The sequence below is a fragment of the Phacochoerus africanus genome, chromosome 10 (genome assembly GCF_016906955.1).
Source record: "Phacochoerus africanus isolate WHEZ1 chromosome 10, ROS_Pafr_v1, whole genome shotgun sequence".
Classification (NCBI taxonomy): Eukaryota; Metazoa; Chordata; class Mammalia; order Artiodactyla; family Suidae; genus Phacochoerus; species Phacochoerus africanus.
Genome location: NC_062553.1, coordinates 43715786 through 43740723, shown reverse-complemented (window position 1 = coordinate 43740723; position 24938 = coordinate 43715786). Strand labels below are relative to the sequence as shown.

The 24938-nt window shown below is 39.2% G+C and overlaps 1 protein-coding gene across 2 annotated transcripts in view; it reads left to right on the top strand.

The window, feature by feature from the left end:
- Positions 1-24938, top strand: part of KLHL2 (kelch like family member 2) — a 124701-nt gene that overhangs the window by 1346 nt on the left and 98417 nt on the right. Inside the window, exons 1-2 of one of the 2 annotated variants that reach the window (XM_047798219.1) lie at positions 12477-12592; positions 12747-12884. Coding sequence is in view for 1 of the 2 variants with exons in the window: in XM_047798218.1 (XP_047654174.1) it covers positions 12467-12592 (126 nt within the window). In the remaining variant the exon portion in view is untranslated. Of the gene's footprint in view, positions 1-12466; positions 12593-12746; positions 12885-24938 lie in introns of those variants that run through there. The other variant, XM_047798218.1, reaches the window with a different exon arrangement.

Genomic DNA, 24938 nt, shown 5'->3' with positions numbered 1-24938 from the left:
GTTAGGGAAGGCAGGAAATGCTACCTGTCTATAGACAACAGGTAATATAGAGAATATCTCACATAGTATGTTAGCTTTCGTAGACCTGCCCCCTTTATCTCAGTTCCCTGCAGTCTCTTTTTTTGATTCTGGAACCAGGGAACTAAAGGAAAGAGAATAGGGACCTTAGAATGCAGGTAAGAAAAGGGTGGGGAAAGCAGGCTCTGAAGGGAGATAGAGACAAAAAAATGATTTAAATAGAAATGATGAAAAATGAAATAAATGCAAGTGTTGATACACTGAATCAAAGACAGATAAACTAATCATAATTTTGGTGTCCAGCGCCATTCTTTGCTATTGAGACTTCATCAGTGGTGCTGGAACAGTGAGAGGCTGAGATATAATGGAAAGCCTGAATGCCATAAGGGATGAAAGATCGGTTTAAAAAATAAAAACAAAAACCAAACACTCCTTTCAGTCATGAGTGGCTAAAGTTGGTGAGACTTTTGTTTCTGTTCATTTAATAATAAATACAAAAGTTTTGTTTTCGTTTGTTTGGAATAGCCCTAATTTCAGAACTGTAGTATTTTTTCTATTCTGTATATCAGAAATAGTTATTCTTCCCACCCCTTGGCCTGTGTGCCTCCACTCTCAATAACTTGTTTTTTCCTTCCACACTGAATGCTGGGTGCTAGATTTGAGAAACGAGAGCTCTTGGGGAAGGAGCTTTGTCAGGCCTCACTGTGCTAGAACTGGGCCAGGACAGAGGCCAGTGGAGTTTACTGGGACGGCTCAGCTTTTCATAAGGTTAGATTTTTAGCCTGGGGTTTAAGGCAACAAAAGTTGTTTGACGTGGACTTCAAGTGCCTTGGATGATGTTGGAAGCACAGAATCAAATCCTCTCTGTGTGAATGTTGGTTCATTAATTCATTTGTCCTGCAAATATTTGAATGCCTGTCTCTTCCTGGCCCTGAGTGTGATACTTCTGCTCCTGCTTCTCTTTTAACAGCCAGTTTTGCATCATTTTCAAGTCCCACCTTGCTCCCTTTCAGCCTGTTAAACATTGTCTTGGAGGGATAGGGTGACGTTGCTCAGTATCCTTAGTTCCTTCAGATGGCCATGTTGAGATTAGGTACTTTGATCTCATCTGCTCTTTCTACTGCTTTCCTTCAAGTGCTTCTCTCTATTTTAAAAAAATTAATTTATTTTTTATTATAGTTGATTTATAATGTTCTGTCAATTTCTGCTGTACAGCAAAGTGACCCAGCTACGCATACATATATATATACTCTTCCTCTCACATTATCCTCCATCATGTTCCATCACAAGTGATTGGATATACTTCTCTGTGCTATACAGCAGGATCTCATTGCTTAACTACTTCAAATGCTCTTCAAGTTCTCATCCCTTTTGGTTCTCATGTTGATTGTCACGGGCTTTATATCTGTTTATTGTTTTTTTGCATCCTTGAGTCTATGTGGCTTTTAGATTCTGTTGCATTTTGGGGTCTGGGTGATTTTAAGATCCTGGGACATTTGCCAGATTGAATCTGAAAAGTATTCAACTAGGGAGTTCCTGTGGTGGCTCAGAGTTAAGGAACCTGACTAGTATGCGTGAGGATGCAGTTTCTATCCCTGACTTCACTCAGTGGGTTAAGGATCCGATGTTGCTATGAGATGTGGTGTAGGTCGTTGACACGGCTCAGATTCTGTGTTGCTGTGGTTGTGGTGAGGCCGGCAGCTATAGCTCTGATTCAGTCCCTAGCCTGGGAACATCCATATACCGCAAGTGCAGCCCTTAAAAAAAAAAAAAAAAAAGAAAGAAAGAAAGGTATGCAACTAAAATTATTTCTAGGTTAGTAAAGGAGGAATCTCAGGTACTTGTTGGATGCAAGGAAATGCGAACTGATCAATGCTGACCTCAGGATTGTTTTATACATTCTAGCTTTTACAGTTATTTTTGTAAAGGATTTTCATAATTACTAAGTTGAGGGAAAGCTATGAGTGTAGGACAGAGTGCATCCCTTTGATGTCCCGTCTCTGAAGAGTTTTCTTGGCTTTTGTTTTCCTGTTGGCCCTCTTTTACAAGTTGGCTTGCTCCCTACAGGCCTTGCTTTTTTTGCTCTTCATGAAACTAAGCACTCATGCCTCAGATATACAGCCATGTCTTTTTTCAGTCGATTTCACATCACTGGAAGCTCTTGAACATTAGAGATATTCAGCATAGGCAGACACACATCTTGTTGACCATGTTCTAAGGGATTTAGGCAGCAGAAAAATAGTTGAATTAGAGCAGACATTCTTATATTTTTGGGTTTCACTGACTGTAAAATTAAAAAACAAACAAACAAAAATTGAAGTCCAATGTAGAATTTCTAGGTTTTTTGTTTTGCCAAGTTTTAAAAAAAAGATAAAATAATACTTATCAACTATCATCTTTTTGTAAAAGAAAGGACATATTAGTGCCCCTCCCCAAATGCAAAGAAGGACATAATCCCCCGCTAAAGGATATTTCTTTTTTTTTTTTTGTCTTTTGTTGTTGTTGTTATTGTTGTTGTTGTTGCTATTTCTTGGGCCGCTCCCGCGGCATATGGAGGTTCCCAGGCTAGGGGTTGAATCGGAGCTGTAGCCACCGGCCTACGCCAGAGCCACAGCATCTCGGGATCCGAGCCGCGTCTGCAACCTACACCACAGCTCACGGCAACGCCGGATCGTTAACCCACTGAGCAAGGGCAGGGACCGAACCCTCGACCTCATGGTTCCTAGTCGGATTCGTTAACCACTGCACCACGACGGGAACTCCTTTTTTTTTTTTTTTTTTCTTTTGTTGTTGTTGTTAATATTTCTTAAATTGAATACATTTAGTTTTATGAAAATATACTACATTGTCCTCATTTTGAAATATGAATAAAAAGTTCATTGAAGACAGACATCTTAAATCTACTGGAGCAGATGACCTTCATGTTCACTCTAAGATTTAATGACCATGAATATGGAATCTTGCCACGAGTTACCCCAATATTCATATGTTTGTCTTTTATAGCCCATTGGAATGTGTTCCTGTTTTGTTTAACTAGTCATCAGTGTAAATTGGGCATCTCTCAGATTATAGACCAGTTTCCTTAATGATAAACAGAGATGTTTAAAATATTTAGGGATAATAATGACCCATAAGGTAATGTTAAAAGAAGACACATGGACTAACATGTGTTGAACAAGTGCCATGTGTAAGGAAAATTTTGAGATGCATTTGGGAACTTGAGAAGTGGATTCTGAAAATAGGTAGCATTTGTGTTACAGTCTTAAAACTTTCTGATGCTGGGAAATCACTCCTTCCCCTCCCACCATATAGTCCTAAACTCTTTTTCCTAATGTACATTTTCTCATGCAGATAGTAGGCTTGCAGTGAATATTAGTGAATGTGCATTTGTGAAGGTGACCGTCAGTTCACTCAGCTGTGGCTCTTACTGAACTGTACCAGGAGTGTTTATGAAAATAAGTGAGTTTCTTTCTTCAGATCAGGTGGAAGTTTCTTTCAAGTTGATACAGAGATTGAAAATTGCCTTTCAGATGCTCTTCTATGGAATTCTACCAAATTCCAAATGTATTTACTGTTTATAATAAGAGAATTTAGGTTTTCTATTGATATTGGGTGCCTGCTGTGACCAGGCTTTGAGAGTATCTCAGAAAACAAAACAAAGTCCTTTTCCTCATGGTTGAAACTGACAGTAAACAAATATATGATATAGTTACTTTAGTGAGTGGATCTATGTACTCTGTGTTATGTGCTTTTCTCTCTCACATTTCAGGCTACGGGCATTTGCTAAAGTATTTTTTTTGACCATTTCTTTTCACTGATCTTTCCTTGAAAAATAAGCCCTTGCTTCTATGACACTTTTTTTTTTTTTCCCCGTTTCCTTCTCTAGTGTTTAGGTTGTTAGGTGTGATTTACTTTGTTAATTTTATTACTTTATCTCATTTAATTTTGTCAACAACCTACCTTATTCAGTAGGTTCAACAGATCTTGTTCAGATCTCTTATTGTTATTAGTTTTCAGAGGTTAAGTTACATTCCCAAGCTTATTAAATAGAGGAGAAATTGGGACTCTAATCTCTGTTGATCACTTTTTTGGCTTACATGACTTCTGTTTGTGGGCAGTAGCTGTTTTCTCACAGGTAGATGCAGGCCTTGGCCAGTTCTTTTCAATCAACTATTAATCATTAGGTTGTGCCTCCATCTGTATCTTAGGCCTGGGCTCTAGACCTGTGCTTCAGTTTTGAATTTTGAGGTTCTTGCAGAACACCTACTCACATCAGATTCAGCTTGTCTAAAGCTGAGTTCGTGATCTTTGTTCTCAAGCTGACTTCCCTTTTATAACATCTGTACTTGCTCAATGGAGTAATCATTCTTCTGGTCCTGGGTACACAAATCCTTGAAATGGCCTTTGGTTTCTCTCTCTTTCATCATCTGCCACATTTTATCAGTTCCCAGGAACCATCCATTCTTGGTTTCAGGAGTCTGTTCTGATTGCTGATACTCCTATGGATAAGTTTCCTCCCTTGATAACCTGAATTTTTTTCTCCTTTTGAACTCTTAGGTATTCTCTCCTCACCTTTCAGTCTACCTACTGTTTTGACTTCCCCAACATCTAGAGTCAAGTCAAAGAATTACCAAAACCAGATATCTCAGCCAGGAGGTCTTAGCCCTCTATCATTTTGGTCTTATATGTTCAAAATCAAAATTATAAGGCACAAGATTATGTGCCTTAACCTCCTAGGGTAAACTCCATCTTATCACGGGCCAGGAGTCTCCAGCCTTTTCATATCCTGTCTGCAGTTAAAACAACTTAGAGTTCCTCCAATGCCCCCATTGGAACCCCATCTCCTTCACAAAGTCTTTCCCTTACTCCAGTTCATTTAGCTCCTCTTTGTATTCCTATACTATTTATAACTGGTAGCTCAGAACCTTGAATCTGTGTCCTGACTTTGTTCCGTTCTCCAGTTGATTCTGATGTGCCTCCTCACTTAGCTGGTAACTGGAGAAGGCTCCTATGCTCAGCATCCTTTATATCCCTCACCTGCTTAGTAGAGGACAGCACTGGATATCTAGGCACTGTGGATTTATTTACTTTTTTTATTAACAGTGGTGGTGGAATATTGCTAGTAACTTTAGTTCAGTGTTGCAGTTAAAAATGAGGAAGGTGGGAGTTCCTGTCGTGGTGCAGTGGTTAACAAATCCGACTAGGAACCATGAGGTTGCGGGTTCGGTCCCTGCCCTTGCTCAGTGGGTTAACGATCAGTGATGCCGTGAGCTGTGGTGTAGGTTGCAGACGAGGCTCGGACCCCAAGTTGCTGTGGCTCTGGCGTAGGCTGGCAGCTACAGCTCCGATTAGACCCCTAGCCTGGGAACCTCCCATTTGCCATGGGAGTGGCCCAAGAAATGCCAAAAAGACAAAAAAAAAAAGAGGAAGGCTTGGAGTTCTCATTGTGGCTCAGTGGGACATAGTGTCCATGAGGGTGTGAGTTTGATCCCTGGCCTCTCTCAGGTAGTTAAGGATCTGGAGTTACCACAAGCTATGGTGTAGTTCGCAGTTGTGGCTTGGATTTGGTGTTGCTGTGGCTGTGGTGTAGGCCTCAGCTGCAGCTCCAATTCAGTCCTTAGCCTGGGAACTTCCATATGCTGCAGGTGTGGCCATAAAAAGAAAAAAAAAAATGAGGAAGGCTAAGAAAACCCATAAAAATATCTCTCCATGTTCAGTATAGTTCCCTGACCTCAACATTTTTCTTCTTAGCTCTGTGTTTACATTCACGTAGTGTTCAGTGCTTATACAGCTCCCTGAGGTATGTGAGGTGTTACTATCTTTGACTTTCATGTTATATTTCATATTAGACATTATTTGTAGAATAACAAAACCTTATTTTGTAAATACACAGTCTGAAGCCCAGAGAGGCTAAGTGACTAATCCAAGATCACTTGGTTAGCATTTTGGCACAAGCCGGGATTCCAGTTCACATCTTCCAGCTGATTTTGCTCCTCTTCTAGCGCCTTTTCATTCAAGTGTGGGAAAATGTAGCCCCCTCCACTGAATTGCTAAGTCATTTTGCTGCCCCCTTACTAGCCAGGTGATGGCAATATTCGGAAAAGGGGCAAAAGACAGGTCAAAAATAGAAGTGATAAAAGACACGGAAATGTTGGCAATGGATCATCAGCCTCCTCCTCCTTTAGCACCTCACACATTTCCCACTCTGACAGTGCTGTGTTAATTGTTTATAACATATTCTTTAAAATAAGACTGATCTTGCATAAGACATGCTTTTACCCTGGTCGCTTTCCTGTTAGTAGTCACTGTCGGGGACAAAAAGTGCCTGATTGTGCTCTGTCACGTAGGTGGGAGGGAAAGCAGGAGAGGGAGGGGGTTGAACTGAAGCAGAGCTTTTTACAGCTCTATTGTTCTGTGATCTGAGCGCAATACTTTCCATCTTCCAGCACTGTTCCACCTCAGAGTCCTAGCCATCTCCTCCTGTAGTCCATCCCCCCGTGCCTTGTCCTGGGGGAGGACAGGGCTGTGTGTAATGCCCCACTCCATCTCTCAGCACTCTGCTTTAACTGATAAGCTGGTTTAGTAAAATTGGGCATTTCCATCTTTTCTAGGCTTTTTCTTTCCAGTTCTGGGAAATCAGAAGCATAACTTTTAGCAATACATGTGCTATACAAATGTATTCACTGGCATTGTTATATCTGTAAGGTGTTCTGTAACTGGCTAGGAAGTTTTTTTTATCTCATAAGATGCTTCATATTCAATCCTAGAGGTCTGTATACTGAAAGTCTAATTCAAGTTCTTGTATGTCTGTAGGGGAGACATTAACATTATTTGGTAATATGACCATATATTCATAGATTACAGTTGGTCCACTGGCTCCGTACCTAATAAAAGTTTAAATTCCAAACGCTGGAAGGAAAAAATTACAAAATATGTCTGCCTGTTGCTAATTGCAAAAACCGAAAGCACAACTCTTACCACAAACCAAAATGTTTCCAATGGAGAAAGCCCTTTGCTTTTACAACCTCCAAGTTACTTGGCGGTTATTTGGGTGAGATGAAGCATGAGAGCATTTTGTTGGGAAACTAGAGTGGCATAACAGATACTAGTTTAAAGTATTAGTTATGGGGAGTTGTCTTCGTGGCTCAGTGGTTAATGATCCCGACTAGGATCCATAAGGATGCGGATTCGATCCCTAGCCTTGCTCAGTGGGTTTAGGATCTGGCTTTTCGGTGAGCTGTGGTGTAGGCTGGCAGCTGCAGCTCCAATTCAACCCCTAGCCTGGCAACTGCCGTATGCCTCGGGTGTGGCCCTCAAAAGCAAAAAAAAAAAAAAAAAGTTATGATTGAATTTCTGCTTCTGACATCTTGGATTTGGATTTTGTTGTGGGAGCAATGTTAATATGGTAATGAGCTTCTGAATACAAGTTTAGCTAGGGAGACAGCAGAGAGAATAGAAATGTAAAGGGAAAACTTCAGAGCAGTACAGCATGGATGGTGACTTTGAAAACAACAGCTGCTGATATGAACTTGGCAGAAATTTGTGAGTAATGGCGAGTGACTCATTGCAAGCAGGGGAGTCTTGCAGCTTTTGAGGTGAACAGGCAAAGGGGAAAGCAGAGATGGTGGCCACCCAGGGGCTGGAGTTTTTGTCCTAAATATGAAAATGTCTGGTCCCCTGTTAAGTTTTGCAGCTGCATTTTTCACATGACTTACAACATTGTTTCTACCAGAAAGCCTTGAAAAGAAAACCTCTATTTCTATTTCCTAAGGTGTTTGTTTTCCATCTGAGATGATCATACTGTGGTGGGAGGCAAGTGGGTAGTGGGGCATATTATATCACCCCCCCCCTTTAAGAAAAAGTATACACAGCTGGCTTTCACCCCTCCTCCTGGAGATGCTGTCATTCTGACATACCCAGACCTGTAAAAAGGACTTGCCCGAGTCTTCACGTGAAGAGGGATAGGTATGTATAGTTTCAAAAAATTGCTTGGGTCACATGGTCCTTCTGTCCTCTCTACTGGAAATCACTATTCAAGAGCAAATAATACGCATCTAAAGAAACTGTATGTTATTTCTAATATATACTCAGAGTTTTTTGTTTTTGTTTTTGTTTTTTGCTCTTTAGGGCCACACTAGAGGCATATGGCAGTTCCCAGGCTAGGGGTTGAATTGGAGCTGCAGCTGTCGGCCTACACCACAGTTAGAGCAACTCAGGATTTGAGCCTCATGTTCGACCTACACCACAGCTCACCACAATGCTGTATCTTTAATCCACTCAACAAGACCAATGATCCAACCTTCATCCTCTGGATGCTTGTCAGATTCATTTCCAGTGTGGCAACGGGAACTCTTAAGATATCCTCAGCATTTTTGTAGTAGGTTTAAACCTTTGCTTAGTTATGGAATCTTAACTATTTGAAGACAGCCCTTAATAGAGTCTTTATTCATTTGCTTCCTCTCTGAGAATTTAGTTATTGCCTTTAGTGTGTTCTGAGGCAGAGTTAGAAAGTTACCTGGTTTAAGAAACTGACTTGCCCACTGCTGGGAATTTGTAGGAGAATCTGTCACAGGAGGAAGGTAGGATTTATCTGTTAGCAGTGTTCTGGGATCCAAACCCTGGGAAACCTCAGCTGTTAGTATGTTTTGTAACAAAAGGCTGTTGATTAATTTTAAAACTGATAATGGGATGTAGAGTTGGGGAAAGACTTAAAAGTGAGAGAATTTGAAAAAGTATCTCTCCCCCTTTTTTTTTTTTTTTTTTTGTTAGGGCCACATCCATGGCATATGGAGGTTCCCAGGCTAGGAGTCGAATCGGAGCTATAGCTGCCAGCCTACACCACAGCCACAGCAATGCAGGATCCGAGCCATGTCTGCAACCTATACCACAGCTCACGGCAACGCCAGATTCTTAACCCACTGATGAGGCTAGGGATCGAACCCGAAACCTCATGGTTCCTAGTCAGATTTGTTTCCACTGCACCACAGTGGGAACTCCTCTTCTCCAGATATGTTAGAAGTGATAGTTCTTAGAATGAAGAGCTTTTCTGGAAAAGGCTAGCTCTTTGCTTCACAAGGCAAGCAGGGGGAAGGTTAACTGCACTTAGGGTGTGACTTGAAAGGTAAACCTTTCCCTGCCACTTGGCTGCTTTCTAGATCTTCCACATCTGTAATTTTAGATATTTTCTATTCCTCAGTTCTGCTTCTGACATAACCACATGGGAACTGGAAAACTGTGGAAAGGATTTTAGTGTTAAAAATGTAGACCTGTGGCAGGGTGCTGCATTTATAAGTGGCTTTCAGTACAAAAACACTTAAAAGAATGCAGTGTTATTTCTTATTTTTTCCTTTTAGCCTTTGAATAGAATCTTTTCTTTGCAGAGTTTCTGGAGTACATCAGAAAAGCAGGAGCTAAAAATAGCTTTAAGAAAGCACCAATATAGACATTTGTTGTTGTATGGTATCTGTCTTAAAGTTAATTCTTTAATGCAGGAGGTTTTCATTTCTATTTTCTTAAGCAAATGCAAACACACTTGATTATTGATGATATTCCTTGTAAGGCAGAGTTGCTTTTGCTTCCATTCTGAGCATTGAAAGGCCTTGTGTGATAGTTTTGCCAGTCCTCAATATTATATTTTCCCCCTGTTGTAAACTTAAAGTTATTAGACTTAAAGCAGATGTAAATATCATTAACTTGCAAATGTGGATATTCAGTGTTACATGATCAGAAAATTTATGTAGGTTGCATATATCTATATAATTTCCCCTTTTCCCATTGTTTTCTTTATGAAAGGGTGGTGGGAAATGGCATTATGAGAATATATCTTTTGCTGTAAAGTGCTTCCCTGGCTCCCTCTGCCAGAACAAGATGTTCTTTCAGCTTTGGCTTCTAGACTTCACTAACTCTTTTTCTTAGTTAGGCCAGGTGTAGCTCACCCCTCTGTGCACATGTGTGTGTGGGTGCATGGACACACACAAACAGACACACAAGGCCACAGGGACTCGTCCACTGGAGGTAGTATCTTGCCCTAATTTATTTCTAAGTGCCCCTTAAAAACTCAAGAGGTGGGGAAGGAGGGTTGATGTCCACTTCTACTGGGCAAGCCCTCAGATCAGGTGTCTCATTGAGGGCTGATTCTGGGGGATGGGAGAATGAGCAAGGATAACTGCTGTGGTTAATGCTGGGTTATCTGAGTGAGTGAGTGCCCAAATTTCATAGCTTCATTTATGTTTCTTTCTCCATCTAGATTTTTTTCTCTCCACCTCTGGACTCTTATAGTCACCTGCCAGTTTGATGACATATTCACTTACAAGTCTGATATCTTAAAACCAACATGTGTGAAAACTGAACTCTTGGTCTTCCTGCCTCCAAACTGGTTCTATCTGCAGCCTCCCCCATTTAGTTAATGGCCAAAAACCTTGGAGATATTTGGACGTTCACTGACATGCCACATATATTCTGTCAACAAATCTTGTTAGCACTGCCTTTAAAGTATATCCAGAACTCAGCCACTTCTCATCACTGCTCCCACCTACACTGCTGCTGCCCTGCTCTAAGCTATTGTCATCCCCTCCTGCATTTTTCTGCTCAGTAGCTTACCTCCTTTCATCTTTGACCAATATATATCAGTCTCAACCAGCAGCCAGAGAAATCCTTTGAAAACGTTAAGTTGGATTGTGTTGCTCTCCTGCAGTAGCACCCCATTTCATTCAGGGTCAGTGTTAGCGTCCATCATGGCCATGCAGGAGCTGCACTCCCCTCTCCCTGAAGCCCTGCTCTTGTGTCCCAAAACACACGAGGCGCATACTGGCCTTGATTGTAGTTTTTCCTTCCTTCTGGGCCTTCTCTCACCTCCTGGCCTAGTATCTCCTCTCAGTTCTCAATTTGGCCTGCCCTGATCACCCTGTTAACACTGTAGGTCCCATCACTCCAGCACCTTCACCCCATACTGCTGATTCTCTTTACCTTTTCTTTTTTCCCTAGTTCTTTTCTCTTTTTCCTTTTGGCCATGCCGGCAACATGTGTAAGTTCCCTGGCCAGGGATCAAATCCATGCCAGAGCAGCGACCTGAGCCACAGCAGTGACAATTCTGGATACTTAACCCATTAGGTCACCAGGGAACTCCCTTGTAGTTCTTCTTTTCTAATGTAGTGCTTATTTCCTACCTTATTTCTCTGTGTGTGCATTGTCTCCTCCTCCCAACTAGACTCCAAGCTCAATGAGGACAGGAGTTTTTATTTTGTTTATTTATATACTCTAAATACCAAGAATAGTGCTTGGTACAAGTTGACACTCAAAAATTATTTGATGAATGAATTAATAAAAATATTTTGAAAACGAATCATCCTTTCAGAAATGGGTCAAGAAAGGAAGAGGCATGAAGAGAAATGTGCAATAAATAATGGTGTTTACCTGTTCTTTGCATGATATATATACAGATATGATTTTTTAGGCTTAATTTGTTATCCTGATTTTTTTAATTTAATGCCTTTAATAAGGTATAATTTCCATGCCATAAAAATCACCCATTATAATTGTGCAAGTCAGTGATTTTCGTAAATTTCTAGAATAATGTAACCATCTCAAAAAATTCCTGTGTCCATCCATTTACAGTTAACCTTCTTCACAATGGCACCCTAATTTTATTAATTTTTTGTCTCCCGGGTCTTGGAAGAAAAATTTATGCAATACTAATATAGCTTTGTACTTTTAAAAATTACACATTTAAATATGAAATTATCCATTGCTTAATGTAGGAAATGGATTGAACATTAGCGAAAAGAATGGGCTTGAGAGTCAGACTGGCTCCACTGTTATCCAGCTCTGCCATTTAACAAGTTACTCAAATTATTTTCTGCCTCAATCTCTTTATCTGTTATATAAGGATAATAATAGTAATTAGCTCACAGAGTTGTTGTGAGGGTTAAACAAACAATGAAAGAAAATTTACTGCAGTGGCTGCCTCATAGCTAATATTCAATAGACAGAGTAGGTCCAAAATATATGGGGTAAATAACCTTGCAGCAAAATTCACAATCAGGTTCTAAGTTTCTGAAGTACGTCTAAAATAGCCAGTTCCTGCCTTGGTTTGTAAATATGTATGTCTGTTGCAGAATGTAAGAGGTTAACTTCCAACAGAGAAGATAATTTCTCAGCATTTCTTTTGAAGGTATCTGTTAAACCATTTGTACTGAATTTTTTGTGCTCATCTTTGAGAGAGCTTTGACACCAGGGGGCTAATTATCTACTTTTTTGGTTAAAATCACAGTGATCATCAGAAAGTGTTCTGAATGGTGTTTTAGTCTTATGTTGGGATATACGGTGAGACTTCCTGTAAGTAAGTTGGAGAGATGAGCATTCATTGTATCTCTTGTAGCCTGTTAAGTCTTAACTAAACTGTCTTTAATAAGGTCTTTTTCTGTGTTTTGTTATTTTCTTTCATGTACAGATGCACAAAGCAGGGTCATCAGAAGCCTCTCGATTCAAAAGATGATAATACCGAAAAACACTGCCCAGTGACAGTGAATCCTTGGCATATGAAGAAAGCTTTTAAAGTCATGAATGAATTAAGAAGGTATCTTTACATTAAATACATATAACCATGGGTCTCCTTCCTTTATTTCTAAGTTGTTTATAATGAATATATTCCGCACCCCTCATTGTTGCTTTGTTTGACACAGAGAACATGTAAAGCTTTTTCTGCATGCTTTTTTCTTCTCTTTTAAAAGAAGGAAGAGAACAGATAATTTTTCAGACGTGTGACTGCTGTAATGCTGCTCTGTCCAACACCATAGCCACTGGCCACGTGTGGCTGGTCTGAATTGGAAAATACGTAATAGGTTTTCAAGACTTAGTACAAAAAAAAGGTAAAATATTTATTAATAGGTTTTAAAAATATTAATTACATTTTGAAATACATTTATAATATTGGATATTTTAGGGCAAATAAAATTATCACTGAAGTTAATTTCACTTGTTTCTTTTTATTTCTAAATGGGATTACTAAAAAATTCTGATTTGCATTGTATTTCTGTTGGACTGGCTGTTTTAGGGTTTCTAACTTATTGCAAGGAATAGGAAAAGAAAACTTATTACATTTTTTTTTTGGATGTTCTCAGGCTAGGGGTACAATTGGAGCGTTAGCTGCTGGCTTATGCCACAGTCACAGCAACATGTGGTCCGAGCTGCATCTGTGTCCTGTGCAACAGCTCATGGCAACACCAGATCCTTAACCCACTGAGCGGATACTAGTTGAGTTCATTTTACTGCTGAGCCATGATGGGAACTCCTAAAAAATTTTTTTTAATTGGGTAGTTGATTTACAATATCATAATAGTTTCAGGTATGCAACAAAGAGACTCAACATTTTTATAGATTATACTCCATTTAAATTCACCATAAAATAATGGCTGTATTTCCCTGTGCTGTACAATATATCCCTGAAATCCATCCATTCTGTACATAGTGTAGGAGTGTTCCTTTTCTCCACATCTTTGCAAACATTTGTTATTTGTAGACTTTTTGATGATAGCCATTCTGACAGTTGCGAGGTGATAATCTTATGGTTTTGATTTGCTTTTCTATGAAAGTTACCAATGTTGAGCATTTTTTCATGTGCCTGTTGGCCACCTGTCTTCTTTGGAAAGATGTCTATCCAGGTCTTCCTCCTATTTTTAAATCAGTTTTTTTTTGTGTTTTTGATATTGGATTTTATGAGCTATTTATATCTTTGGATATTAACCCCCTTATCAGTCATGTAATTTGCAAATATGTTCTCCAGTTCAGTAGGTTATCTTTTCCTTTTGTCAATGGTTTCCTTTGCTGTGCAGAAGCTTTTAAGTATAATTAGATTCCATTCATTTATTTGTTTGTTTCTTTTGTTTTAGGAGACAGATCCAAAAAAATATTGCCACAGGTTGTATCCAAGAATGTTGTGCCTGTGTTTTTTTGTAGGAGCTTTATGGTTTTGGGTCTCCATTTAGATCTTTAATTCATTTTCAGTTTACTTTTGTGTATGATGTGAGAAAATGTTCTAACCTCATTCTTTACGTGTAGTCCACTTTTCCTAGCACCACATGTTGAAGAGACTCTTTTTTCTCCATGGTATAATCTTGCCTCCTTTGTTGTAGATTAATGAACCATAGGTGTGCAAGTTTATTTCTCGTCTCTTCATTTTGTTCCATTCATGTATGTGTCTGTGTGTCTGTTTTTGTGCCACTACCATGCTGTTTTTGATTTTTGGGTTTTTTTGAGGTGTTGATTTATAGTGTTGTGTTAGGTTCAGGGGTACAGCAAAGTGATTCAGTTATTCTTGCATGTGCACACACACACCAAGAAAACTATTCTTTTTTCAGATTCTTTTCCATTGTAAGTTATTAAAAGATATTGAGTGTAGTTCCCTGTGCTATACAGTCCTTGTTCATCTCGTTTGTTTTCTGTCTGAGAGTCTACTTCTATTTTGTAAATAAGTTGATTTGTGTCATGTTTTTAGATCATACATATAAGTGATATCTTATATTTGTCTTTCTCTGTCTGACTTACTTCACTGATGGACTTCACTCAAGGTATTGCTACAAATGGCATTTTTATGGCTGAGTAATAGTCCGTTGTACATGCATACTACATCTTCTTTATCCATTCATCTGTCAGTGCTTTCATGTCTTGGCTGTTGTAAATAGTGCTAATATGAACATTGGAGTGTATGTATATTTTGAAATTAGAGTGTTCTCCAGATTTATGGCCAGTATTGAGATTGCTAGATCTTATAGTGACTTTGTTTTTTAAAAGAACTTCCATACGGTTATCCATAGTGGCTGCGCCAGTTTACATTCTCACCAACAGTGTAGGAAGTTTCCTTTTTCACCATACCCTCTCAAAGAACATTTATTATTTGTAGACTTTTTTTTTTAAATTTTTTTGTCTTTTTGTTATTTCTTGGGCTGCTCCCACGGCATATGGAGGTTCCCAGGCTAGGGGTCGAATCGGAGCTGTAGCTGCCGGCCTACGCCAGAGCCACAGCAACGCAGGATCCGAGCCACGTCTGCAACCTACACCACAGCTCCCGACAACGCTGATCGTTGACTGAGCAAGGGCAGGGACCGAACCCGCAACCTCATGGTTCCTAGTCAGATTCGTTAACCACTGTGCCGTGATGGGAACTCCAATTTGTAGACTTTTTTAATGATGGCTGTTCACACCAGTGTGAGGTGATGCTTCATTGTAGTTTTGATTTGTATTCCCCTAATATATTAGTGATATTGAGTACCTTTTTCATATGCCTATTGGCCATCTGTATGTTTTCTTTGGAGAAATGTCTATTTAGATCTTCTGCCCATTTTTTGGCTTTTTTTGACATTGAGCTGTATGAGCTCTTTAGAAATGAAAAAGCAGAAGTTACAGCTGACACCACAGAAATGCAAAGGACCGTAAGGGACTATTGTAATCAACCATATCCCAATTAAATGGAAAACCTAGAAGTAGACAAATTCTTAGGAAGGTATGATCTCCTAAGACTGAACCAGAAAGAAATAGAAACTTTAGCAGACCAACTACTAGTATTAAAATTGAACTGATAATTAAAAAGTTTCCAAAAAGCAAAAGTCCAGGACCAAATGGCCTCACAAGTCTGTCAAATACTTAGAGAAACTATTCCAAAAATTGCTGAGGAAGGAATACTTCCAGACTCATTCTATGAGGCCATCTTCCACCCTGATATCATAACCAGACAAAAGAATATTATAGGCCCATGTCACTATTGAACATAGATGCAGTAATCCTCAACAAAATACTAGCAAACCAAATGCTATTAAGTACTATATGCTCAGTATATTAAAAGGTTCGTACACCATGATCAAGTGGGATTTATCCCAAGGATGTTAGGATTTTTCAGTATCCGAAAATCAGTGTGATACACCACATTAACAAATTGTAGAGTAGTAAAAACCATATGATTATCTTGGTAGGTGCAGGAAGAACTTTTGATAAAATTTAACATCCATTTATGATAAAAACTTTATAGTACCATGCTGTTTTGATGATGGTAGCTTTGTAGTCAGGGGGTGTGATACCTTCAGCTTTGGTATCACAAAAGCTGTAATAAATAAATAAATAAATAAAAGGAATCCAAGTTGGAAGGAAAGAGGTGAAACTGTTACTACCTGCAGTTGACATGATACTTTATATAGAAAACCCTAACATTTGCCCCCTATAAATAGATCTAATAAATGAATTCAGTAAGGTTGAAGAAGACAAAAGTAATATACAGAAATGTTGCTTTTCTACACACTAATAATAATGAACTATTGGACAGAGAAAATTAAAAAAAAAATTGCATTTAAAATCACATCACAAAGAATGAAATACCTAGGAATAAACTTAACCACAGAGGTGAAAGACCTACACTCTGAAAATTATAAAATATGACAAAGGAGAAAGAAGATTATACAAAGAAAATGGAAAGATATCCCATGTTCATAGAAGAATTAATATTGTTATAATGTCCACACTACCCAAAGCAATCTACAAATTTAAAGAAATCTCTGTCAGGATACCTATCCACATTTTTCACAGAAAAATGTGGGTGTTGGACCATCTTTGCATCCTGGTGTATTCATGGTATATGATCCTATTTATATATTGTTGAACTTGTTTGCTAGGGCTGTATCTGCAGTATAGGGAGGTTCCCAACTAGGAGCTGCTGGCCTAGACCAATGTGGGATCCGAGCCACGTCTGTGAACTGCACCACAGCTCATGGCAACACTGGATGCTTAACCCCCTGAGCGAGGCCAGGGCTTGAACCTGCATCCTCATGAATACTAGTCAGATTCATTTCTGCTGAGCCATGACAGAAACTGCTGTTTGCTAATGTTGAGAATTTTTGCATCTATGTTCCTCAGAGATGTTGGCTTGTAATCTTTTTTTGTAGTGTCTTTTTTGTATCAGGGTAATTCTGGCCTTGTAGAATGAAATTGAGAGTGTTCCATCCTCTTCAGTTTTTTAGAATAGTTGGAAAAATAGTTAGCTCTTCTCTGTATATTTGGTAGAATTCCCCTGTGAAGCTGTCCTGTCCTGGACTTTTGTTTGTTCTGATTTTTTTTAATTACAAATTAAGTTTCACTACTAGTGATGGGTCTTTTCAGATTGTTGTTTTCGTCTCGATTCAGTTGTGGCAGGTTATATTTTTTTCTAGAAGCTTGTCCATTCTGGGTTGTCTAGTTTGTCTACATATTTGTAGTATTCTGTTATGATTTTTTTGTATATCTGCGGTATCTGTTATTTCTCTTCTTTCATGTCTTTTTTTATTTGTATCCTCTTAATCAACTTTATCTTTTCAAAAAACCACCCCACCCCTTTTTTTTTGGCCGTACCCAAGGCATGTGGTAATTACTAGGCCAGGGATCAAATCTGAGCTGCAGCTGCAACATGCACCATAGCTGCAGCAATGTTGGATCCTTAACTCACTGCACCACAGCAGGGGCACCAAAAACCAGCTTTTATTATTGATATTTTCTATTTTTTTGTCTCTATTTTACTTATTTCCTCTCTGATCTATGTTATTTCCTTCTTTCTGATGACTTTGGGCTTTGTTCTTTTTCTAATTCCTTTTTAGATGTAGATTAGGTTATTTATTTGATGTTTTTCTTTTTTCTGAAAGAAGTCATGTATTGCTCTTAACTTCCCTCTTAGAACTGCTTTTGCAACATTCCATGGATTTTGGAAGTTGTGTTCCCATTTTCCTTTGTCCTGAGATATTTTCTGAGTTCTTCATTTGTTTTTTCATTGACCCATTGGTATGTTATTTAGTCTCCATATGTTTGTACTTTTCCCATTTTTCTTTTTGTATTTGATTTCTTATTTCCTACAGTTATGTTTGGAAAAGTGATGTAATCCATATCTTCTCAAATTTGTTGAGACTTTGTTTTGTGGCCCAGCATTTGATCTGTCCTGGTGAATGTTCTTTATGTACTTGAAAAGAATGTGTATTCTGCTGTTTTAGATTGACTGTCCTGTGGATATCTAGTAAGTCCAATAGATCCAATGTGCCACTTAAGGCCACTGTTTCCTTATTTATTTATTTTTTTGGTCTGGATAATCTTTCCATTGATGTCAGTGGGGTGTTAAAGTCTGTTATTGTTATTGTCAGTATTTCCCTTTATGTCTGTTAATGTTTCCTTTTCCTTTATATATTTAGGTGTTCCTGTATTAGGCGTATGTATGTTAATGAGCATTACATCCCCTTGTATTGTTCCCTTCGTTATTGTATAATGCCCTTCTTTGTCTTTTGTCATAGATTTTGTTTTAAAATCTATCTTGTCTGATGAGTATTGCTGCTGTTGCTTTCTTGTCATTTCCATTCGTGTGAAATATAAGAAAACTTTTACAGAAAAATCTAACTCTGTCTTTGGTAGTGGTGATGGTAGTATTAGTTATTTGGGGAAGTAGTGACCTGCCCACAGTTCTCAAATATGTTAAGAGTCACTGAAATGAAAAGAGCTATTTTAAAATTTGATTGAAAAATGGGTAGCTTTTTTATTCTTTTTTTTTTTTTTTTTTTAGGGCCACTCCCACAGCATATGGAGATTCCCAGGCTAGGGGTTGAATCAGAGCTGCAGCTGCTGGCTTACCACAGCCACAGCAATGTTTGAATTGCCACATCTGCAGCCTACACCATAGCTCATGGCAATACCAGATCCTTAACCCACTGAGGCCAGGGATTGAGCTCTTGTCCTCATGGATACTGGTCAGGGTCATTAACTGCTGAGCCACGAGGGTAACTCCACCTTTTTATTTTTATTTACTTATTTTTTTTGTGTTTAAACTCAGTGAATTTTATTATATTTATAGTTGTACAACCATCATCACAACCCAATTTTACAACATTTCCATCCCAAACCCCCAGCCCAACCCTCCCCCCACAACCTGTGTCCTTTGATAACTATAAGTTTTTCAAAGTCTGTGGGTTTGAAAAAGAAGTTCATTGTATCCTTTTTTTAGATTCCACCCATAAGTGATAGATTAGGTCATTTGTGCCTTGCTGTCTCATTGACTTCGCTTAGCAAGATAATTTCTAAGTCCATTCATGTTGCTGCAAATGCCATTATTTCATTCCTTTTTATGGCTAAATAATATTCCATTGAACATATGTACCACATCTTCTTTAGCCACTCCTCTGTCGATGGATATTTAGGTTGCTTTCATGTCTTGGCTATTGTATATAGTGCTGCAGTGAACATTGGGGTACATGTATCTTTTTGAGTCATGGTTTTTCCTGCATAGATGCCCAGGAGTGGGATTGCTAGATCAAATGATAATTCTATTTTTAGTTTTTTGAGGAATCTCCATAGTGTTTTCCTTAGTGGTTGCACCAATGTACATTCCCACCAATAGTATAAGAGGGTACTCTTTTCTCCACACCCTTTCCAGCATTTATTGTTTGTAGACTTTTTGATGATGGCCATGCTGGCCTGTGTAAGGTGATACCTCATAGTAGTTTTGATTTCATTTCTCTAATAATTAGTGTTGTTGAACTTCTTTCATGTGTTTTTTGTCCATGTGTATATCTCCTTTGGCGAGTTGTCTGTTTAGATCTACTGCCCATTTTTTTCATGGAGTTGTTTTTTGGTATTGAGCTGTAGGAGGTGTTTATATATTTTGGAGCTTACTCTCTTGTCAGTCACTTCATTTGCAAATATTTTCTCTTATTCTGTGGGTTGTCTTTTTGTTTTGTTTAGGGTTTCCTTTGCTATGCAGAAACTGAAGTTTAATTAGCTCCCAATTTGTTTATTTTTGTTTTTATGGTCATTACTCTAGGATGTGGATTTGAGATGTTACTTTGGTTTATGTTAGAGAGTCTCTCTTACGATATTCTTTATTTTATAGCATCTTTATTTCAAGGTCTATTTTGTCTGCTCTGAGTATTGCTACTCCAGCTTTCTTTTGATTTCCACTTGCATGGAATATTTTCTTATATCCTCTCATTTTCAATTTTTTTGTGTTCCTAGAACTGGAGTGGGTCTCTTGAAGATAGCATATATATGGGTCTTGTTTTTGCATCTTTTCAGCCAGTCTATTTCTTTTGGTTGGGGCATTTAGTCCATTTACATTTAAGGTAATTATCGATATGTATGTTCTTACTGCCATTTTGTTAATTGTTTTGGATTTGTTTTTGTTGGTCTTTTTTCTTCCCTTCTCTCATTAAATGCATCGCCAGTATCCTGTATTTGTACCCTCTTCTCATGATATCTGATTTTGGTATCATATTTGTGTGTGGATGATTTCCTGCCTTTGCTATATGTATGCCTTTACTGATGGGCCTTGTCATTTTTGATATTTTTGTTCCTAGTTGTGGCCTTTCTTTTCCATTTAAAGAAGTTCCTTTAGTATTTGTTGTAAAGCTGGTTTAGTGGTGATGAATTCTCTTAGCTTTTTTTTGTCTGCAAAGCCTTTGATCTCTCCTTCAAATCTGAATGAGAGCCTTTCTTGGTAGAGTAATCTTGGTTGGAGGATTTTTCTTATTATGACTTTAAGGATATCATGCCATTCCCTTCTGGCCTGCAGAATTTCTGCTGAAAAATCAGCTGATGACCATATTGGGGTTCCCTTGTATATTATTTGCTTCTTTTCCATAGCTGCTTTTCAGTATTTTCTCTTTGTCTTTAACTTTGTTCAGTTTGATTAATATGTGTCTCGAGGCGTTCCTCCTTGGGTTTATTTTATATGGTACTTGTGCTTCCTGGATTTGAGTGAGTGATTCCTTCCCCATGTCACAGAAGTTTTTGGCTATTACCTCATCAGCTATTTTCTCTAGCCCTTTCTCTCTCTTTTCTCCTCCTGGCCCCCCTATAATATGGATGTTGGTGAGTTTAACATTGTCCCAGAGTTCTCTTGGACTCTTCATTTCTTTTCAATCTTTTTTCTCTTCTCTTTTCCAAATCAGTGATTTCCTCCTCACTTATTTGTTCTTCTTCCTCCTGTATTCTATTGTTGGTTGCTTCTAGTGAATTTTTTTATTTCAATGATTGTATTTTGCATCTCTGCTTGCTTGAGGTTTAAATCTTTTTCTTTTCTCAGTATTTCTTATAATTTGTCAATCTTTTGCCTCCAGTTTATTTCCAAGATCTTGAATCATCTTTGCTATCACCAGTCTAAAGTCTTTTTCATGGAGGTTGATAGTCTCCAGATCACTTAGCTATTTTTCTGGAGATTTTTTCTTGTTTCCTTATTTGAATCTTAATTCTCTGCCTTTTCCTTTCCTATAGATTTTTTGTGTGATCTCCATTTTTCAGACAATAGTTTTGTAGCCTCTCTTGCTTCTGATGTTGGCCCCCCTTGTGGCTGGTGTTGGTACAGGGGCTTGCTGTAGGCTTCCTGATGGGAGGGACTGGTGTGTGCCCATTGGTAGGTGAAGCTGATTCTTATCACTCTTGTGGGTGGGCTTCGTCTATGGGTAAGAATAGAGTTGGCTCTGTGCCAGGGGGTCTTTAGGCAGCCTGTTTTGTGATGGGTAGGGCTGTGGTCCCATCAGGATTATCGTTTGGCCTGGAGCTTCTCAGCCCTGATAGATGGGCCCAGAGTTTTCCAAAATGGCCACCTCTGGAGGAGTTCACACTGTTGATTATTCCTGAGACCTTTGCCTCCAATGTTTCCCCCCACAACAAGCCACAGTCTCCTCCTGTTTTCCCAGGAGATCCTTCAAGAACCACGGCAGGTCTGACCCAGATTCTTATGGAGTCTCTGCTTTGCTCTGGGACCCAGTGCACATGATAGCCTGTGTGTGCCTTTCGAGAGTGGAGTCTCCATTTCCCCCAGTCCTGTGGAGCTCCTGTGCACAAGCCTTGCTTACCCTCAACCCCAAATGCTCCAGCATTCCTCTTCTCAGTGCCAGATCCCCAGGCATGGGGACCTGGCATGGGGCTCAGAACTCTCACTCCTGTAGGTGTGATTACTTTCCAGTCTATGGGCTGCCCACCCGGTGTGCATGTGGTTGCTTATATCGTGTAATCACCCTTCTTACCATTTCATTGTGGCCTTCTCTTTGTCTTCTGGAGTAGGATAACTTTTTTGAATGTTTTCAGTCTATTTAGTTGAAAGTTGTTCAGCAGTTGATTGTAATTTTGTTGCTTTTATGAGAGAAAGTGAATTCCAGTCCTTCTATTCTGCCATCTTAAATCCCATCTGGGCAGCTTATTTATTTGTTTATTTATTTATTTTGTTTTTTTAGGGCTGCACTTGTGGCATATGGAGGTTCCCAGGCCAGGGGTCTAATTGGAGCTGTATTTGCTTACCTACACCCCAGCCATAGCAACACTGGATCCGAGCCACATCTGCAACCTATACCACAGCTCACAGCAATGCTAGGTCCTTAACTCACTGAGTGAGGCCAGTGATTCAACCTGCATCCTCACAGATGCTAGTCAGATTCATTTCCGCTGAGCCACAATGAGAACTCCATGGGTAGCTTTTTTAAATTAAAAAACCGTATGTATTAACATTCATGATTTTGCTCTCTTAGCACTTGTTGTAAGACATATATTTTCCCATCATTACTTTTGTGAAAGTACATGAATTTAAAACTATGAAAGGAATGGATTAAATTTTTTGTGCTATGTCCCCTTTTTTGTTCCATTGTTTGTTTGTTTCTTCTTTAATTAAAGATTCAATAAGTGTTTATAGGCTAGGTGCTGGAGATACAGTAGTGAGCCAAAACGGACATGGTTGCTGCCCTCATGGGGCTTATGGTTGCTTACAAGAAGCAGGTACTACTCAAAAAATCACACAGATAACTTACTGTAAATTTTAATGGGAGTAACTGCCACATAGAGGCTGTGGAGATTGATAACAGTGGTCAGGGAGGAGTTACCTTAGAGTGCAGTAGGTTTAGGATCTGACTTTGTCACTGCAGTGGCTTGGGTTGCTCCTGTGGCATGGCTTTGATCCATGGCTTGGGAGTTCCCACTTGCTATGGGTGTGGCCAAAACAAACACAAACAAAAATAAAACAGTGGTGAGGGAAAGCTTCCCTGAGAAGGATAATTGTGCTGAGATCAAAAGGAAAACAGAAATAAGGAAGTAAAGTGAATCATAGGAAATGGCAGTGCCTAAGTCTTGTGGTGGGTAGGAGCTAGCCTCCTGGAGGAGCTGAGTGGTGGCCAGAGGGTCATGGCAAGAGGAGGCTGAGTGGCTGGGTGAGGGCCAGCATTCTTAGGGCCTTCTACGTTTTGGTCTTCATCGGGAGTTGCCATGGGAGAAGCCAGTGGGAGCTGGCTTGATTAAATTTGTGTTTTGAAAAGAACACTCTGGCTGCTCTGTGGAGAGTGGACTGGAGAGAGAGAAACAAGAAAATATTAAACTTGCAACTCTCTTACCCTTGTTCTGACTACTCCTAAGTACCTCACTGCCTCCATGATTCCCAACCAGGGGCATATTTGTCACCCAGTGGACATGTGGCAATGTGTAAAGACATTTGTGGTTGTCACAGTCTTTTAGGGTAGGGTATGCTACTGGTATCTGGTGAAGACTGTTCAATGAAAAAAAAATATGGTAGCCAGTTGTGTTTTTTTGAAACAAAACCTCCAAAGGTTCTATAAGTGTATATGTATGCTGTGTGTATTATAGATTTATATTTGAATAAGGAAAAAAAAAGTCTGGAAAGACATTTAGCAAATAGGGTATTAACTAGAAGGGGTGGGATTGGGATCAGATGGTGGGAAGCAGGTGTTGGGGTATGAGGTGTGGGGTGAGGTATGGGGCAGTAGGGTGGAGGGCTTTACATCTTTACATACTTAAGTGTTATATAAAGTAAAATAAAGGCTCACACACACAAAAAAGAAAATGTTAAACTTAATAGTGGATATTTAATTTGTTTCTTGGTGCCTCTCTGACAACATTTTTAGTAAGAATGTTTTCATTTATTTTGGGGGAGAAAATGTAGCTGTGAAATACAGCAAGTCCTGTTATGCTGTTTCGGTTTGTTAATCTCATTGCAAAAGTATTTATTAGGATATAAAATGCAGTGATTGTTAAGTGACACTGAGAGAAAGGTAAGAAAAATAGTCTGGTTATTTTGAGACTGAAATCTTTAATGGTTTACTTTTTCTTTGAAAAGTCTAGAAAGACTGACTTTTAATAGATCTCTTCTTGTTGCCTTTTCCCCCACTCCTGTGGTGCTGGTAGCCATGCCTTCCGCTGATGTGCAAACGGGCCCCTGTTGCCCCAGGCCTGACTCACTAATTGCCTGGAAGGCCACACCTAGCTCTTCTTCCCCTGGGGTGAATGACCTGAAGTTTAGGACAAAGTCTTTGGCTTTGGGCCAGTCATTTTCCTTTTTGAGCCTTAACTATAAAATGAAGGGCATGAACAGAATGCATAGTAAGGTTCATGGCTGCCCTGGCTTTCTCTTAGTCTGTGCAGGCTTTCCTGAGCACCTGCAGGTCACGTGGTGCCCTTGTCTCATCCTCAGGTTACTTAGTTTTATCCTTCATTCAACAGTTTGTCCCATTTTTGGGGGTGAACTGTAAGGCTGTCAAACAGTATGTTTTTGTTGTTTGTGTTGCACCGTTTTAGTAGCAAGCATGTGTAACCCGGCCAATAGTTGATGAAGGATGACCTTTGAAGAGCTGACAGTGTTGGCTGCCAAGTCCACAAGAATTGTTCTAATAAAGTTACTGACTACCAGTGCTTTTAAAAAGATGAACTCTCTTTGGGGCTCATTAGGATTCCTTTTTTGTTTGTTTGTTTTTAATGTCATTCTCTTTTACCCCTTATTGACAATTTGAATAATTCTTAAAAAAAAAAAAGACCTCTCTGAGGAGGCCTACTTCTTGTACAGCTGAAAGTTCTTTATTATTTCCTATCCTTGCATCAGCTTCCTGCTGCCAGAAATGGGTAGCTGAGAGTGGTTTCCTGACTTCGGGGAAGGGGGA